The sequence below is a fragment of the Populus euphratica genome, unplaced genomic scaffold (genome assembly GCF_000495115.2).
Source record: "Populus euphratica unplaced genomic scaffold, PopEup_1.0 scaffold25.1, whole genome shotgun sequence".
NCBI classification, from domain to species: domain Eukaryota; kingdom Viridiplantae; phylum Streptophyta; class Magnoliopsida; order Malpighiales; family Salicaceae; genus Populus; species Populus euphratica.
In genome coordinates, this window is record NW_011499851.1 from 3,095,656 (window position 1) to 3,113,131 (window position 17,476).

At 35.0% G+C, this 17,476-nt stretch overlaps 1 protein-coding gene across 1 annotated transcript in view; it reads left to right on the top strand.

The window, feature by feature from the left end:
* The first annotated feature begins 1,356 nt into the window (after positions 1-1,356).
* Positions 1,357-17,476, top strand: part of LOC105121634 (pleckstrin homology (PH) domain-containing protein) — a 40,325-nt gene continuing 24,205 nt past the window's right edge. Inside the window, exons 1-30 of the mRNA XM_011020363.1 lie at positions 1,357-1,636; positions 1,737-1,840; positions 2,482-2,616; positions 2,706-2,756; positions 5,268-5,362; positions 5,438-5,555; positions 5,955-6,056; positions 6,157-6,345; positions 6,433-6,593; positions 7,157-7,327; positions 8,110-8,202; positions 8,311-8,635; positions 8,720-8,824; positions 8,898-8,993; positions 9,698-9,765; positions 11,099-11,219; positions 11,294-11,500; positions 11,607-11,810; positions 11,932-12,041; positions 13,151-13,247; positions 13,357-13,455; positions 14,651-14,815; positions 14,896-14,970; positions 15,050-15,505; positions 15,591-15,938; positions 16,030-16,161; positions 16,453-16,566; positions 16,645-16,829; positions 16,918-17,026; positions 17,293-17,436. Coding sequence (XP_011018665.1) covers positions 1,540-1,636; positions 1,737-1,840; positions 2,482-2,616; positions 2,706-2,756; positions 5,268-5,362; positions 5,438-5,555; positions 5,955-6,056; positions 6,157-6,345; positions 6,433-6,593; positions 7,157-7,327; positions 8,110-8,202; positions 8,311-8,635; positions 8,720-8,824; positions 8,898-8,993; positions 9,698-9,765; positions 11,099-11,219; positions 11,294-11,500; positions 11,607-11,810; positions 11,932-12,041; positions 13,151-13,247; positions 13,357-13,455; positions 14,651-14,815; positions 14,896-14,970; positions 15,050-15,505; positions 15,591-15,938; positions 16,030-16,161; positions 16,453-16,566; positions 16,645-16,829; positions 16,918-17,026; positions 17,293-17,436 — 4,476 coding nt within the window. The 5' untranslated portion in view covers positions 1,357-1,539. The remainder of the gene's footprint in view (positions 1,637-1,736; positions 1,841-2,481; positions 2,617-2,705; positions 2,757-5,267; positions 5,363-5,437; positions 5,556-5,954; positions 6,057-6,156; positions 6,346-6,432; positions 6,594-7,156; positions 7,328-8,109; positions 8,203-8,310; positions 8,636-8,719; positions 8,825-8,897; positions 8,994-9,697; positions 9,766-11,098; positions 11,220-11,293; positions 11,501-11,606; positions 11,811-11,931; positions 12,042-13,150; positions 13,248-13,356; positions 13,456-14,650; positions 14,816-14,895; positions 14,971-15,049; positions 15,506-15,590; positions 15,939-16,029; positions 16,162-16,452; positions 16,567-16,644; positions 16,830-16,917; positions 17,027-17,292; positions 17,437-17,476) is intronic.

Genomic DNA, 17,476 nt, shown 5'->3' on the forward strand with positions numbered 1-17,476 from the left:
AGATATCATAATTTTTTTTATAAATATTAGGACGACAACATATTGGATGGATCCGAACTAACTTGCCAAATCTGTGACATGTATCATAAGATCATGATAACCCTATAGAAAATGAATCAAAATAAATTTAAAGTCTAATTCCCAATCAATCCAATATTGAATGATGATTTTTTTTTAAAAAAGTTCATTGAAAAAAGGACAAAAAAAGACTTGAGTGAACTTGGGTTAACTTGCTAAACCCATGATTCAAGTTACGAGATTGAGATAATTCTATAAAAAGTAAATCAAAACAATTCATGAAATCTAATTCCTAATAAACCTAATGTTAAATGTCAAAATTGAAAAAAAAATCAATGAAAAAACGATACAAAAAAATAACTTGAGTCAGATCACAAAACTCATAACTTAGATCACGAGGTTAGAATAATATCATATAAAACAAACTAAAAAATTGACCTTTTCACAAGCCCGTGAATTGAATAATGAGACTGACATAACTCTATAAAAATAAAATCAAAATAAATTATAAAAATCTAATTCTCAATCAATTAATTATGAAATAATAAAATTAAAAAAAATCAGATTAAAAAAAGAACCATAAAGCGACCCCAGTCATCTCATAAAACACATGACCTTAGTTATGAGATTGAAATAACATCATAATAAGTAAATTGAAACAAATCATGAAGGTTAATTCCTAATTAACTTAATATTAAAGGATAAAATTGATAAAAAAACTAATTAAAAAAGAAAAAAAACTTAATTAATAAAACTAACTCACTAAACTTACAATTTAAGTAATGAAATTAGGATAATTATATAGAAAATAAATTAAAAATCAAATTGAGGAATTAAGATACAAAAATATTAATATTTTTAAAACCAAAGTTTCGTAGCCTATGCTAGAGAGAATGTGTTTGTATTTTTATTTAAAAAGTGCTTTTAAAGATTTTTTAATAATATTTTTGTTTAAAATTAATATTTTATAATTTTTAATAGCTTTGATGTATTAAAATAAAATTTAAAATTTAAAAATAATTATTTTAATATATTTTAAATAAAATATCTAAAACAATCAATATTACAGTCATAAACTTTATCTAAATATATTTAGAAGTGTATTTTATTTAAAAAATAAAAATAATATTTCATTTAATGTTTTATAATAATTTTGATTAACTGATATTAAAAATCATAAAAATTTAAAATAAATTATTTTAATATATTTTTAAATAAAAAATATTTGAAAAAGTCAGCAACATACTAACAAAAACAGTTAAACAGTACCCGTGCTTGTTTGTCCTTCCAAAGTCATCTAGCGTTTTCTACTACCGACGAAACTATCTTCCCAAAAAAAAAAAAAAAAAAGAAGGAAAAAAATATCCCCCGAAATATCCCCCCAAAAAATAAAAATAAATCAACACCAAATTCTTCTCTCCTCTCGAATTTCGAAATTCTTCCTCTCCTCTTCTTCCTACCGTTCTATCAATCGATCGATAATGTTACTTAAAATTGGTTGATCTTAAAAGAAATCGAAAGATGTTGGAGGATCAAGTGGCGTCTCTGTTACAGAGGTTACTTGGAAATTATGTGAGAGGATTCAACAAAGAAGCTCTCAAGATCAGCGTTTGGAAAGGTTTCCACTATTAACCCTCTTAGTAATTTTGTCTCGGTTTAGAAAATCACCCTTCCTTTTTGTTTACTAGTTACCACTGCCGTGTAAAAATGTGAAACAGGCGATGTAGAGCTAACGAATATGCAACTGAAGCCTGAGGCACTCAATGCGTTGAAGTTGCCTGTGAAGGTTAAGGCTGGATTTCTTGGATCAGTCAAACTCAAGGTCGGTTTTTTTTCCATGATCTCAATTTCAACTATTTATTTGTCGAGGTGGGATGATTGGTTTACCCAACATGATTGCCTGATCACTGAGAAACAACTAGGATCCTTTCTAGACTTCTACAACTGGACAACGTGTGGCAGAAAATGTGTATAACGATTCCTCTCTGTTCCATCTAATCTCAAAAGAGAAGCGTAAAGAGTTGAGAGTTTGAAGTTACAAAATAATATCCTGTCTTAACTTCATCTATATAATATTCTAAGAGGTTGAAAATCCCAAAGAACTTATAAGAACTAGAGATTGGATGGAAACCTTATGCAATCGAGAAGAGTGATGTATAAACGATAATGTTGAAGTGAATTCAATTGCGTATTTCAATAGAGAAAAAGGCAGAGAGCCCTTGTTCAAAACCACAAAAGAAAAAGAAAGAAAGAAGAAATTTCTGTTTTTTCTGGAGGATGTTCTATCCCGCACCCTCACTCGTTTCTTTACCTTTTGCTGTAGATTAATACGGCAAATGTGAAGTTAATAATTACTTGCTTTATTTTCCATATTTGTTTTTCACCTTAGCAAGCCTACTATGCATGCATTCTGCATTTCACTCCATGGAAAAGAGATGCATGAGTGACGCTTTTCGATTTCAGGTTCCATGGAGCAGGCTAGGCCAAGATCCCGTTTTAGTTTACTTGGATCGCATATTTTTATTGGCTGAACCTGCAACTCAAGTTGACGGGCTTACTGAGGATGTGGTTCAAGAAGCAAAGAAAAGCCGAGTTCGGGTAGGACATGGTGAACCCAAGTAGATCTTGTTTGCTCTATGGAATGTTTTTCTTGTTATGAACTGACTTGTCTGTTCTTTTGGGCTTAGGAAATGGAAATGAAGCTTTTGGAGAAGGCGCAACAGTTGACGTCAGAAATGGTATGGTAGCTCTTTTGCAGTGAAATTTCATACATTAGAATTGTCTATGATTCCATTATAACTACTACTGTGAGTGTTAGGGCTTACATTATAGGATTTCTGCAATTCTTTTGATTTCAAACCATACGAGATGTTGCCTCGCACTTGCCTAGAAGGATCTCAAGTACACCATTGTAACTGGGCAACATTTTCCAATTGGGATGACTTGGCAGTTGCGGTGGACTAGTATTCCTGTTGCTGTTTTCCTTTTATTTGTTAATGAATAAATCTCTCTCTCTCTCTCTCTCTGTCTTTTTTATGGCTCAGATGTTTCATATTTTCTAAAAAACATGATTTTATATAGGGTTCTGGTATTATATCAACGAGACTGATATTTGGTATAGATATATTAGACATGTTACCTTGTGTCATCTATGAAATCCCCCCCAGAAACTGATTGCTCCTATGGACCATCTTTTTTTTTTTCCTTGCTATTCCTAGGTCATGTAGTTCCTCTATAGCCTGAACTAATTCTGGAATCATCTTGTGGAGAACATTAAGGATGAATAAATGGATTTTTCAGGCTTAGCATATTAAGTGGGAGATAGTACCAGAATTTTGTGGTGGCATGATATTTGGCTTGGTGAGTTACTATTTTCCACGTTTTTGACAGCATGATAAGATGAGACGCAGGCAACTCACATGTAATGGGTGGGTGATAGTTGGCATTGAAATACAAATTCTGTTTAAAGTTTGCTAGAGTTGGAATCATAGTTAGTGAATGCCTTTGTAATTATCTGTATGGATCTTAAGTAAATGGCCAGGGTGTTTTTGAGGCTAAATCCCTTTTACTTTGGGAAAACATCTGATGAATATAGGAGTATGTTTTCTTTATTCCTCTAAGAAATGAAACTATCAGCCCTTCTTATAAATCCTCTCCAACTTAATCGTAAATCATGTATGGATATAGGCACAACCAAATGCATGCTATTAATAACACCGTAATCATAAATCATGTATGAATATAGGCACAACCAAATGAATGCTATTAATAACACCGTCAACTTAATTTTCCATGCGAGAAAATAATGTTTTAGAGGATGATCCACCTTCTAATTTGCTTTGTGGAGTCTTAATGCCTTTTCTTTTTCTTCCTTTTCTTCTTCTTCTTTTCTGAACTCACCAAGATACCCTACAAAATTTTTGTTCGTGACTTTAATTCATCCAGATATCATTATCAGCTATTCATTTTTAGGTTTAGGTGTCGGCTTTAAGTTTTTGGGTGCCTTTTCTTCTGGATATCTAGCGTTTTAGGATTACAATGCCTTTTCTCTGGGTACATTTTAATAATAAAGATACATTCCTGATGTAAGCTGTGAAGCTTCATATTGAATTGTGATCAGCAACCTTGTGTTTTTGGTAGGTAATAATTGTGGATTGTTTTTTTGTTTTTTAAGCAAACTGCTTGAGATGCCTTTGTAAGATGCACCAGTACTTTTGGGTTCAAAAGTAACTATTAAATTGTGTAAGCTGGAAAGGAAGATTAAGAACTTTGCAAGTTTTATGTGGGTAGAGAGGATAAGCACTAATTTCATGTTCTTCTTGTATAAATTACTAATTGCTTACCTACTAGTTGTGAGCATTTTATAACTGATTAGTAACATTCTTCAACAATGCCATGCTTAAGGTCAAAATTTGATTGAAAGAGAGAGTATGTGGATGTGCCTTGATTTTCTCAACATCTTGTGGTTTAGCATAAGTTCCCTGAGAGCCTTGTTCTCTTTTCTGTCAATTGCATTTTGATCTAATCAACTCTGCTTATTCACAGAATTCATTCTTCATTGCTTGAGAAGATCCTGGCTTGTTCTTGATTAAAAAAAAAGAGAAGATTCTGGCTTGTATTGTTTATTGTTCTTTCTTTCTCAGACACTTCTCTTTTATACCTTATTTTGCTTTGTGATCGTTCCCCTTTGTGGTTTCTTAAACTGCATTAGTACTTGGAAGAAAAATGCAAGGGAAAAATGCTTTCCTCTGGTCTGGTGCTAAGATCACCTGGTGGTTGCCTCCGCTGTATCCTATTTTTTGTAGTTATTGTCTATCAGACATGATATTTCTGAGGTAAGTGTGTGTCCATGTGAAGTGATGTGTTGATGAGTGTCTTTCTTCTGAACCTATGTTAATTGTTCGCGAATATTTTCTTTTCTGCTGTCTTAAAAATTAAAAAATAATGAAGAAAAAAATTTCATGTTGCCTTCTGCTTCTTTATCATTCTCTAACTGAATATTATACCAGCCTTGCTGGCTGTGTTCTTGCAACTAGTTTTGTAATTCATGCACTGTTACTATTAAATAAACAATCTGTTTCTGGAAAACTGGCCGATTATAATTGTTGGAACTCCTTTCTTTCCTTTTAAAAAGTTTATTACTTTAAATTGTCTGATATTTTTTGGTAGTTTCACTCTAGGAAATCCTATACCCTGAATCTGGTTATATTCTAACATGCCCTCAACATTTATTTTCCTTGTATATGAAGAATACATCATGGCTTGGATCTCTGATCAACACGATAATTGGGAACCTGAAGCTTTCAATTTCAAATATCCATATAAGATATGAGGATCTTGAGAGGTATAGTTCTCTTCCGAGTGTTCATTTTTCTAGTTATCAATTAAACTTCATCCAAAACTTTCTTCTATTTTGTAGCAATCCAGAGCACCCATTCGCAGCTGGGGTAACCTTGGGCAAACTCTCTGCTGTGACAGTTGATGATAATGGGATGGAAACCTTTGTTTCTGGGGGTGCACTAGACCGTATTCAGAAGGTTCTAATTTTCATGCCATATATAGATAGATACATATACATTGATAGATTCCTGATTAGTGGTGAAGCTGTGGAACGATTTTTAGTGGTTTAATTTTAAACACATCAAAGTATTTAGTTTGCTCCATATAACAGAGCACTGGATTCGAACATACTCCTGGTGACAGTTTTAGAAGGAAAAATGTGGCTTAATATGGTATTGATACTTTGAAAGGCTAATTGATCTTTCCATTCATGTGAGATTCCTTACACTAGCACAGAGGAAGGCTGGTTAAGCAAACAATGAGCTAGAAAGGATTTTTATTAATTTATAATTTTTCCTGTGTAGTTTTCAGGTTTATGATTCTGTCAGTCTTCCTTTATTTTGCAATTCATGTTTCTATTCTTCATTGCCTTGCAGTCTGTTAAACTTGATCAACTTGCAATTTATCTGGATTCTGATATATCACCATGGAATATTGACAAGTCATGGGAGGACTTGCTACCTTCAGAGTGGCTTCAGGTGCTGTCTTGTCAGTAATCTTTGATATAGTAATTAGCATCATCTATTTGGTCTTGTTTTTTCATTGATCTTATGAAAACTTTCCCCTGGTGAGCTTTAGGTTTTTAGGTTTGGTACAAAGGATGGAAAACCAGCAGATCATATGATGGTAAAGCACTCGTACATTCTGCAACCGGTGACGGGGGATGCAACTTACTCAAAGCTGCGGCGAAAAGAATCTGCTAATAGTGACCAGCCTTTACAGAAGGCTGTGGTGAACTTGAATGATGTGACATTGAGTTTGTCAAAGGTATTCCCTGGTATCAAGTCCAGCTTGATTTTCTTTTGAGAGATAGGTTCAGTTGCTCGCCACTAAGTCATATCTTTGTGTTTGCAGGACGGTTACAGAGATATTTTAAAATTAGCTGATAATTTTGCAGCCTTTAACCAACGCTTAAAATTTGCTCATTATCGTCCGCTTTTGCCAGTGAAATCTAATCCAAGGTCCTGGTGGAGATATGCTTACAAAGCTGTTTCTGACCAGATGAAGAAAGCAAGGTATTTTAGTAACTACTTTATTTTCTATGTAAGTTGCTAACAAGCAAAAACCAGAAAGTTCTCCCAGAATTTAGGTGATTATGCATTCAAGTATTAATCACCTTAGAACATAGCTGGTTTAATTATGGTCTTAGAAAACTCAGCCCTAGCATAATGTGTGCTTCCTATTTGTGTTTTACTACTATTGCTTTCTCTATTTCACTCACCTTATGTTAGTCTCGAGCAATGTTCACTTTCACTTACCCTTATAGATGTAGTCTAGGTATTAAAATGGTCCTCTACTCCTTCCAAACTAACACCTCATCCTATTCCTGGCATCAACATGGTTGTATGCAAATTGAACTCTTGGTTTTGTTTGTTCTGATCTTTGGCAAATAGCATGTACCACAAGATGCCATCTTGAACATGACTGGTCAGTTTGTCCATGGCTTGCACTAAAAGATACAGGGATGGAAAAACCTTGGTGTAAGCCAAAACTTAATTGGGAATTCATTGATATCATTGGTGTAACATTGCATGTGTTTTTATCACTGCTTTTGCTAAGGACATAATCTTTCTGGCAGTGGGAAATTATCCTGGGAGCAAGTACTGAGATATGCAGGCTTACGCAAGAGATACATCTCTCTATATGCTTCTCTGCTTAAATCTGATCCCAGTCATGAAATTGTTGATGACAACAAAGAAATCGAGGAACTTGATCGTGAACTTGATATTGAACTCATTTTGCAATGGAGGTATGAGAATTATGGTGTTATATGACAGTTACCCTTTAGCTGTGCTTATATGACAATTACCCTTTAGCTGTGCTTTCTAAGCAAAATAAGTTTTGGTTTTTATTGAGAACCGGCTTAATATCATCCTTGTATGTTGTTGCTGCATTTTTATTCTGTTTTTTCATTTTCCATATTAAATTACATATACTTTCGTCAAAGCAAGCGCGTTTCCTTCCCTTTCAAATCATTCTCATCCTAAGGTATCTGTTCTCATACCTCTAGCATGAGTACTATGTCATCTACCAGAACCAGAACTCGAACCTGTGCAGATTGAACTCGAACCAGTGCAGATAGAACTCGAACCAGTGCAGATAATTTTAACTTTTATGATTGCATTTTCTAGTTGCATGCAAGTACAGATGTATCCATGATGTTTGAATTCCAGCTGTTGCTTTCAGGTTCACAAGGCTACATTGTCTTTTCTATTATGAGAGCATGACTTATTTTGTGCAGCTTTAGTAAGTTTCAAGTGAATTTTATACTCAATGTCTTATGACAGGAGAGAAGATTGTATAAAAAATGAGATAGAAATACAAGTATACATTCTTATTTACAAATATTTCTATGCAGCTTCTCATTTCCATTCCTTGTCCATACATGGTAGCTGCATTGATACATACATGCACGACCTTACAGCTTTATAGTTGCTTATAATCATACTAAAAATATTTTTACAATCTGTGGTATATTCCTGGGTGCTGATCTAGCAAGCTATCATCTTGAATTATTTTGATGTTGTGCAGGATGTTGGCTCACAAATATGTGAAGCAGTCGATGGAGTCAGATCATTACTCAAGGAAACAGAAACCCAAGACATCATGGTGGTCATTTGGATGGTAAACTGTTTTTGAGAATAGATCTCATGATATTTGTTTCCATTTTTTGTATGTGGCAACGGCATACATCTAATGTTATCTGTCTGCAATCTGCATATGCATTTTCAGGAACAATAAATCTGACAAAGATGAGAGTGAACAATTTCACTTCAGCGAGGAGGACTGGGAACAATTAAACAAATTGATAGGTTATAGGGAAGGCGAAAATGAGCAGTCTGTGATAATTAATGAGACGGCAGATACTCTTAATATGTCTTTGGAAGTGCACATGAAACATAATGCCTCAAAGCTTGTTGATGGGGACCGGGAATATATTGCTGAATTATCATGTGAGGATCTTGATTGCTCCATAAAGCTTTATCCAGAGACAAAAGTTTTTGACTTGAAATTGGGGTCATATCAATTATCATCGCCAAATGGTCTCCTTGCTGAGGTTGGATTTTATCTTTATGTGATTGAAGCTAGAATCCTAACTTTTGTTCCTTGGCATGAGTTTTTGTTGTATTCCTCCATGCAGAGTGCAACTGCATCTGGTTCTCTAATTGGTGTCTTCTACTACAAGCCTTTTGATGCTAAGGTGGATTGGAGCATGGCTGTGAAAGCTGCTCCATGCTACATGACTGTATGCTACTATTCTCTAATTCCCTAAGATTATCCTTAAGACTTGTGCTTGTTTACTGATTTTTTTTTTCCAGTATCTGAAGGATTCCATTGACGGGATTATCAATTTTTTTGAAAGTAGTAATGCTGTCAGTCAGACTATTGCATTAGAAACAGCAGCTGCTGTGCAGGTACCTTCTATTTATGCATGTTCTTTGACTTTTGTTTGAAAAGCTAGCTTTAACTGTTTGCCTAGTTTATTAGAATACTATAACATGAGATAATCATGGTCAGTTATTGACTGGGAAGGTGCATAAACTGGCTGATAGTTGGAAGTGGTAAATTTAGCTGATTCTCTCGGGAGTAAGCAGCGCAAGAAATTCAAGAAAGAACTTCAATTGCTTAGAAGGTTCAGATTATAAATTAAATAAGCACGCATGCTTTACAAGATGTAATGTGATTTATTGCATGATTGTTCTCATAGAGTGGGACATATGGTGACCTGGATGATATTGCATCACCATGCACTTGATTAAATAAATTCAGCACCATGTGCTCCTAGTTTTGTGTACTTGTCTTATCTGGCACAATAAAACTTTCCAAATAGAATCAATAATTAAAGATGAATTTTACCATTGTGTTCATTCACTGCACCACCACCTTTGTCACTTTTGCATCTGTCATAGCTGCAGTCAGAGTTTGTAGCTATCATGTATACTGCTTTCCCTATTATGGCTTCACTTATTTCTTGTGATTAGAGGTACTGGCCATTTTAGTACCAGGGTGGTCAACATCCATTTCACAACAGAGTTGTCTAAAGCTCAAAAGTTGATGATAGTAAAATTACATATAAACAAGAAAATCACATAATTCTTTCCTTTCCTTCGATAACTAGATGACATTTGATGGGGTTAAGCGCAGTGCTCAACAGCAAGTGAACAGGGCGTTGAAGGATCATGCGAGGTTCGGTACTCTTCATTTCCTAAGTTCTCATAGTTGCCTTGCTCCCCACTTTGAGCCAAGCATTATATTTAGCTGTGAAACATGTGATGTTATCTTGCATGCAACATGTGTCACATGCCAAATATCTCCACCCGTGGTTGGTTTTTATAACTGTGGCTAGATAAATAATTGTTCCTCCACTTTGCTTCTCAAGTTGCCTGTTACACAATTGATGGATGTTCAGTAGCTTCTCATTGTAATAACGTGGTGAAGCTGTATAGAACATATATATTGCCATGAGAAGCTGATGGATTATTTTGGAGAGTTCTATCTGTACTGACTATCTACAATTATATCTACAATTATTAAGAGGGTGCTTGGTATCATTGTGTTTTCTTTCTTCAGAAGGAAAACTCACAGCACGTTTGACATCTGTTTTCTTTTCTAAATTTGACTCAAGGAGCAAAACACTGATCCTGTTTAAGATAAAGTGGTTTTTAACTCTTTTTTTTAATGTTTCCCCCTCCAATCTGTCTCCTTTGCTGACCCAAGTCTAAAAATTACCAAAATTCTATATCCATCCACAAAGTCACACCACCACAGATCCACCACCACCACCATTGCCACATCAAAGGCCACTTCCATTCCTGCAAAACGGCCAGCACCACCAACAGCTGATCATTGAAACTAAAATCCCCCATACTCCTGCACTGAGATCCTCAATCAAAAACTCATCTCCTTAACAAAATCTTTCGGAAGCTACCTACCCACCAAATCTGGTCTCCAGCACCGCCATATTGTAAACCCTGTTCCCTTGAAATAGCAGGCTGCTTCTAATCTAAAAGATAAAGTTCTTTTCTTTTCTTGGTCCTTTCTTTTCTGTTCTTTTTTAAGTTAAAAGGAGATGGTGTTGTTGTTCACTAGTGTTATTGATTGTGGTGTCAGATTGAGAAGGGATGCTGTGGTTTGTTCAACAAGTAGAATATTGTTAGGGAGGGTATGGTAGGGATGGGTTCTCATCCTGGCAAGTTGTGGGTGGTTTAAGTCACAAGTGCGTCAATACAATTTGAAATTAGGGGTGGAACTAGAATTTTACATGGAGCTATGAGAGAATATAAGAGTAAGCTTGAAAGAAAAACCAAGAGGGGGCCATATAGAAAATAAGTCACTTTCAGAGGCATACTAAACACCTTAAATGAAATAAACTTTAAATCTGAGGGTGAAATTAGGCTTCTCTGAAATATAGCGCAGGCCTGCTCTAATTTTACTTGCACACTGCTAGATGCCTAGAGTGTAATATTTCAATCATATTTAACTGATACAAAGATAACATCTAGCATTTTAATGATGATAGGTTTCTGTTGGACCTGGATATTGCTGCTCCAAAGATTACAATTCCTACTGAGTTTTACCCTGACAACATCCATTCAACAAAACTTTTGCTAGACTTGGGAAATTTGGTCATTCGCTCAGAGGTGAACTCACAAACTTAACCTTAACTTTTTGGATGACCAGCTAAACTTTACATGGAGTTGCCCCATGTTTGCAGGATGACTATGAAAGGAGATTATCCGAGGACCAGAATAGGTATTTGCAATTTGATTTGGTTTTAAGTGATGTTTGTGCCTTTTTGGTTGATGGTGATTACCGCTGGAGCCAAACAGCATCACAAGGTTCTGCTAGTTCTATCCGCTCAGAAGGTGTTAGTTTCTTGCCTGTTATTGATAGGTGCGGGGTAATCTTAACTCTCCAACAGGTAAAAAAATCTGCACATTTCTCCTTAAATTGGACATCCTATGTGTATGCATGAGAAAGAGATTCCATGGGACTTCAAATTGGAACTAATAACTTTTGGCATCTAGATTCGATTAGAGAACCCATCATATCCTTCTACAAGACTTTCTGTACGGGTGCCATCATTGGGGTTCCACTTTTCTCCTGCTCGGTATCATCGATTGATGCGAGTGGCAAAGATCTTTCAGGAGGAAGGTAGTGAGAATTCTGATCTTCTTCGACCTTGGAATCAAGCAGACTTTGAGGGGTGGTTGTCTCTTCTTATTCGAAAGGTTTTTCTCTCTCCCACCTCATGTTTTTGTCTCATGGATATGCAGGGCCTCTTATCATATATGCATGCATGCATTCATGCATGCATAGAGAGAGAGTAAGTTTTCTTTTCTTTTGTTACAGGGCATGGGAAATAGGGAAGCTGTATGGCAGCGACGATATATTTGCTTAGTTGGTTCTTTTCTGTATGTACTAGAAAACCTGGACTCAAAATCTTACAAGCACTATCTCAGGTTCGAATACCATTCATGTCCATTTATGCTATAATTTCTTAAGACCAATATTTGCCCATTATTTTCTGAGATAAAGTGTTTCTGTTTTGGCACACTCATGGTACTTTGTCGATGTTTGTGTTATTTTGGACTATGCCTCTTTTTTTTCATAGTTTTATTAATATGAACTTTTTATGTTGAAAGATTTATTTCTCTTGAGTTGCTGCTCAAGAGTAAAAAGCATTTATTCTATTAGAAAACTGATACGGAAAAATGAACATCAGTATGAGTATGGAGTATGAAGTATGAAGTTGACTGAAATATTTGCTTGATCATTTTGGCAACATTGCAGGATAGTACGGTTGCAAGAAATTGTATCAATGTGAAATCACGTAGGCAAATTGTGTGCTTGGGTGTAGATATTATCATATTTAGTAATAGAGGGTATTGGCAATTTTAGTTGATCAAATTATCCTGGATTCTTCAAACTTCTAGTCCCAAGGCAGCAGAGTACTTGAATCAAAATTCTGATGCATGGGCTATCTGTTGGCTCAAATTTAGAGCAATTTAGGGTATCTCGATGTTGAAAACTAGCATAAACCCAAATTGCACATTGAGAAAGTGTCCATGGCTGCCTTTTGTTTTCCTTGTTTCTTAACAGGAAAAAAGTGGTGCAACTGTGAAATTCAATGCTACGATGTTATATAATTTGATAATAATCGTCAAAGAACTATCCCAAACCAAAAGCTTAAGATGTTTGGTGAAGGCTCCAAGAAGAAAATTAACTCACTAACATAATTTCTCATGTGAAAGCCATTTGAGTTAGAAACTTGCACGTCCACACTATTTTTTTTGATTTATTTTATTTTGAAGAGAATGAGGGTGATAACATCTAAATCCAAAATCATAAGCTGTTAGATGAAGCCAAGGAATGATTTTATATATTAACTCACTAACAATAATGATGAATAGAAAATAAGTATTATGTGGCTCACAACTTTTGTTTGGGATATATGTGATTGTTTCTTCTCAAGAAGAAAAAAGTATTAAAAGTTTGTTATTTATTTTTAAATTTATTTATTTGGAACGTGTTCTCTCTTTATTAATTTTAGATATTATGACTGTTGTAGCTTACGAGGAAAACAGGTATATCATCTTCCAGCAGAGTTGCTTGGTGGTGTGGAGCATGTCTTGACTATTTGTGATGCTGCACGCCCCCTGAGCAAGGTTGTTGTTATGTCTTCATAATTTAATGACCTTACAATTAATCTGCATTACCTCTTTGCGCGGAAGTAATTCTTGATGACATTTTATTCTTGTCATCACTTGTCTGTAGGTTGTGGAAGATGCGAATGCACTGATATTACGATGTGATTCTGATGATTCACAGAGAAATTGGCAAAGTCGCTTGCAGGGGGCTATATATTCTGCTTCAGTAAATCCTCAATTTAGCTCAATCCATCACATTTGATCTTGTCCTTTACTTTTTCTGTCTTAAAAATTTTATATCTAAGATTTACTTTTGACCTTAAAACTTTGCATACTCAATATTCTTTAGCAGTGGGATGATCAGAAGGCTGGCCAGTTTATGGGTTTTTGCTGACTCCTAATCCCACTCTGTTTTTTTTTTTTTTTGTGGGGGTGGGGGTTGGAGAGAAGATTAATCAATTTTTGTTTTGTTAAAGAATTATGACTTAAATTGTTAAGAAGTGATTGGTTTTTAATTTTGGTAAAGGTAGTTGATTTTCTATTCCATGCTGGTCTTCCCTTAACAAGCACCCGTTTGGTTTAAGTTATTTCTGCTGATATTTAGATTCATGTAAAAACTAGCAGATTATTAATGATTGCAAAAATATTTTTAGCAAAAAGAAATCATGTGTGTCAAACCAAATCATTTTTATTTTAAGAAAATGATACAAAGAACATTGATTTATTTCACCCTTGAGGCTTGCTCTAAACTGGACAAGTGTCCAGTTTTCTCAAAGAGGTGCTTATATTGTTCGCATGTACCCAGTATCTATTCATATTTAGCATTGATTTTTGGTCTCTTTAATTTTTTTTATCCAGTTTGTCATTAATGTTTTAGTTTTCCAATTTTGTGATTTGGAAGTATAAAGTAATCTAATCACAATGGGTTTTTGCATAGTTTCATCTACACTAATATGTATAAAAATAGTTTGTTGGCGATAATTAAACTCTAATTATTGAAGATCATAGGGAGGACTTTGATGTTGATTAGAACATTTACAGTCTTTTTTTGGGGGAATGTATCAATGCCATGGTGAACTTCAAACCTGAACCTTTTGAGTTCCCCCAAAATATTTACCAGAAATAAAATGTGTTGCGTAACTGAAAGTATAGTTTAATACCATCAAACTCTTCTGAAACTGCGAGGATAATTGCTAAATTGATTTAGATGTCTTGTGTGTGTATTTAAGAAGCTTAAATGTCTCCTTCCTGTTCTTTATAAGCTCCAATAGGTCGTTTCACTTACCTTTCGCGGCTATTTTTGGCCTTAGAGTTTCATCTGTCTCAGTTTTCTTGTGTCTACCAAACTGAAGATTTTGCTTATTAGATATATGCTTACATGGAACAATGAGAGGGATTCTTACCAATGGATTTATTCACAGGGTTCTGCACCTATTACCGCTCTTTCTGAAACTTCATCAGATCCAGAGGATTCAGAAACTGAACTTAATGACAGTGGTGAAGCAAGTAATATATTGAAGATGGAGCGTATATTTATAACAGGTGCTCTTGATGAGCTAAAGATCTGCTTCAATTACAATCGTCAGGTAAGCCTGGATTAGTTATGTCATGGGATTCCTTGTCAATGGAACCGCTGAGAAATCTGATACACGTGCTATTTTTCTAGGGTGACCTGAGTTTTGTTAATGTGCTTCTTGCTGAAGAGAATCACTTGTTTGAATTTCGAGCAATAGGTGGCCAGGTACAAATAATGCTGTGATGATTATATTTATGGATGTTTTATGCTTCTCTCTTTTGAGGGTTTATATTTTTGAACACAGGTTGAACTTTCAATTAGAGAGAATGATATGTTCATCGGCACTGTTCTTAAATCTTTAGAGATTGAAGATTTAGTTTGCTGTAATGGTGTTTCTCAGCCTTGTTTCCTTGCAAGATCATTTGTTCAAAGTTCAGATGAGCACTTATCCTTTGATGATACTGGGAACCAGACTTTTGACAACAATAATTCAACTCCAAGTGAAGGAGAAGACAAGTTCTATGAGGCACCAGAAAATTTGGTCAACTCTGATTATCCAAGTCCCCAAAATTCGCTTTCATCTGAATACTCATCATTCAAGCCTCCTAGTTTTAGTCGTGTTGCTGGCTTACTCCCTGGTGATGATGTTCAAGCTAGGATGGACGATATCGAAATAATGAATACCATGGATAGTTTTGTGAAAGCTCAGATAGTCATCTATGATCAGAACTCTTCTTTATACAAAAACATCGACATGCAGGTGGCCAATTTTCTTTCAGTTGTCTGTTCTGATTACCTCTAGTTTGTAGTGAATTGACTGACTGTCCCATAAATTATTGTTTCAGGTCACAGTGAGCCTGGCTACATTGTCATTTTTCTGCCGTAGGCCCACAATTCTTGCAATCATGGAATTTGTCAATGCCACTAATGTTGAGGATGAAAAATGTGAAACTTTTAGTGACAATTCACCATCAGCAATGGTAAAACATGACAGTTCTGGAGATGAAATTTTCGATGATCAAGATTTAACAACAATTGAGGAGCCTGCTGTTAAGGGTTTGCTAGGGAAGGGAAAATCCCGGATCATTTTCAATTTGATATTAAAAATGGACCGTGCTCAGATTTTGTTAATGCATGAAAATGAAACTAAGTTTGCTACTTTGTCACAAGATAATCTGCTTACTGATATCAAGGTTGTTCTCCCCTTCTCTGTGTTATTCATGTTTCTTTTTCTAAGATTTAATTTCTGTTCTCTAATTTCTTTTACGTTTCTTTTGTGATAAGGTTTTCCCAAGCTCTTTCAGTATAAAGGCAGCCCTGGGAAATCTAAGAATTAGTGATGATAGTCTTTCCGGTGGTCATGCATATTTCTGGATCTGTGATATGAGAAATTACGGGGGCAGTTCATTTGTTGAGGTACTTAGCACTCTTTTCTGTTTTTCTTCTCCTCTTTTTGCAGAAGACCTGTTCTTACTTTTTTAATTTTTAGGTTATAAATTGCATACAATGTAAAAAAAACCTTAAAATATTCTGAGAAAGGGCTGTATAAAACGAATTTTGGTGGGCTTCTTTACTACTTCTATATTAATCTTTCAATCTAATGCCATTTTGTACTACATTTTTTTATGTTTTCTACAATCTGGTGTCCTCTTTGCTGCATTTTGTTTATGTTGCGCTTTTTAAAATCCCTCACATGTAATTGTGCAGTTAGTTTTTACATCATTCAGTGCTGATGATGAAGACTATGAAGGTTATGAATATAGCCTTTTTGGGCAGCTTTCAGAAGTGCGCATTGTTTATTTGAATCGCTTTATTCAGGAGGTAAATTAATTCCAAGTAATATCTCAACCATTATTCTGTCTTATTCTGTTTCTCACACATCTCCAAAACCATATCTAGGTTGTGAGTTACTTTATGGGTCTCATTCCCAACAATTCAAAAAATTTTGTCAAATTGAAAGATCAAGTAACAAATTCTGAGAAGTGGTTCACAACCAGTGAGATTGAAGGATCACCAGCTCTGAAGTTGGATCTTTCACTCAGGAAACCTATAATATTGATGCCTCGAAGAACAGATAGTCCTGAGTAAGTTTGCAGTTAGGCTTAGTGAATAATTATATTTTACTTTGATTGCTGACATATCCTATTAATCTTTTGAAATTTCTCGGGGCAGTTACTTGAAACTTGATGTGGTTCACATAACCATTCAGAACACCTTTCAATGGCTTGGTGGCAGCAAAGGGGAGTTGCATGCTGTTCATTTAGAAATATTAACAATTAAGGTGAGCATTATAGCAGGACAAGATTTGATGAGTAGGCTTCTTTAACTAGTGATCCAAGTGAAAAAGTTTATGCGTAGCTCTTTCCTTTTGACCTATTGTAGTATAAATTAATCAAAAGGTTTGTTGTGACTATGAAATTTTCCCATGCCCATAAGTTTTCTATCAATTTTCTTGTGATTTGAGTTATTGATTTCTGTCAAGTACCAGAACCATATGGTCTTCCATCTTGTGGACCGGTTTATTCATTTTGTTCATATGACTTCTAGGTGGAGGACATCAATTTAAATGTTGGCAGTGGAACAGAATTAGGTGAAAGCATAATCCAAGATGTAAATGGGGTTTCTATTCTCATTCGTAGGTCACTTCGAGACCTGTTGCATCAAATACCAATTACAGAAGCTGCAATCAAGGTATTGAATTGTGTTCTGTGGGGTTGGTATCTCCACTTTT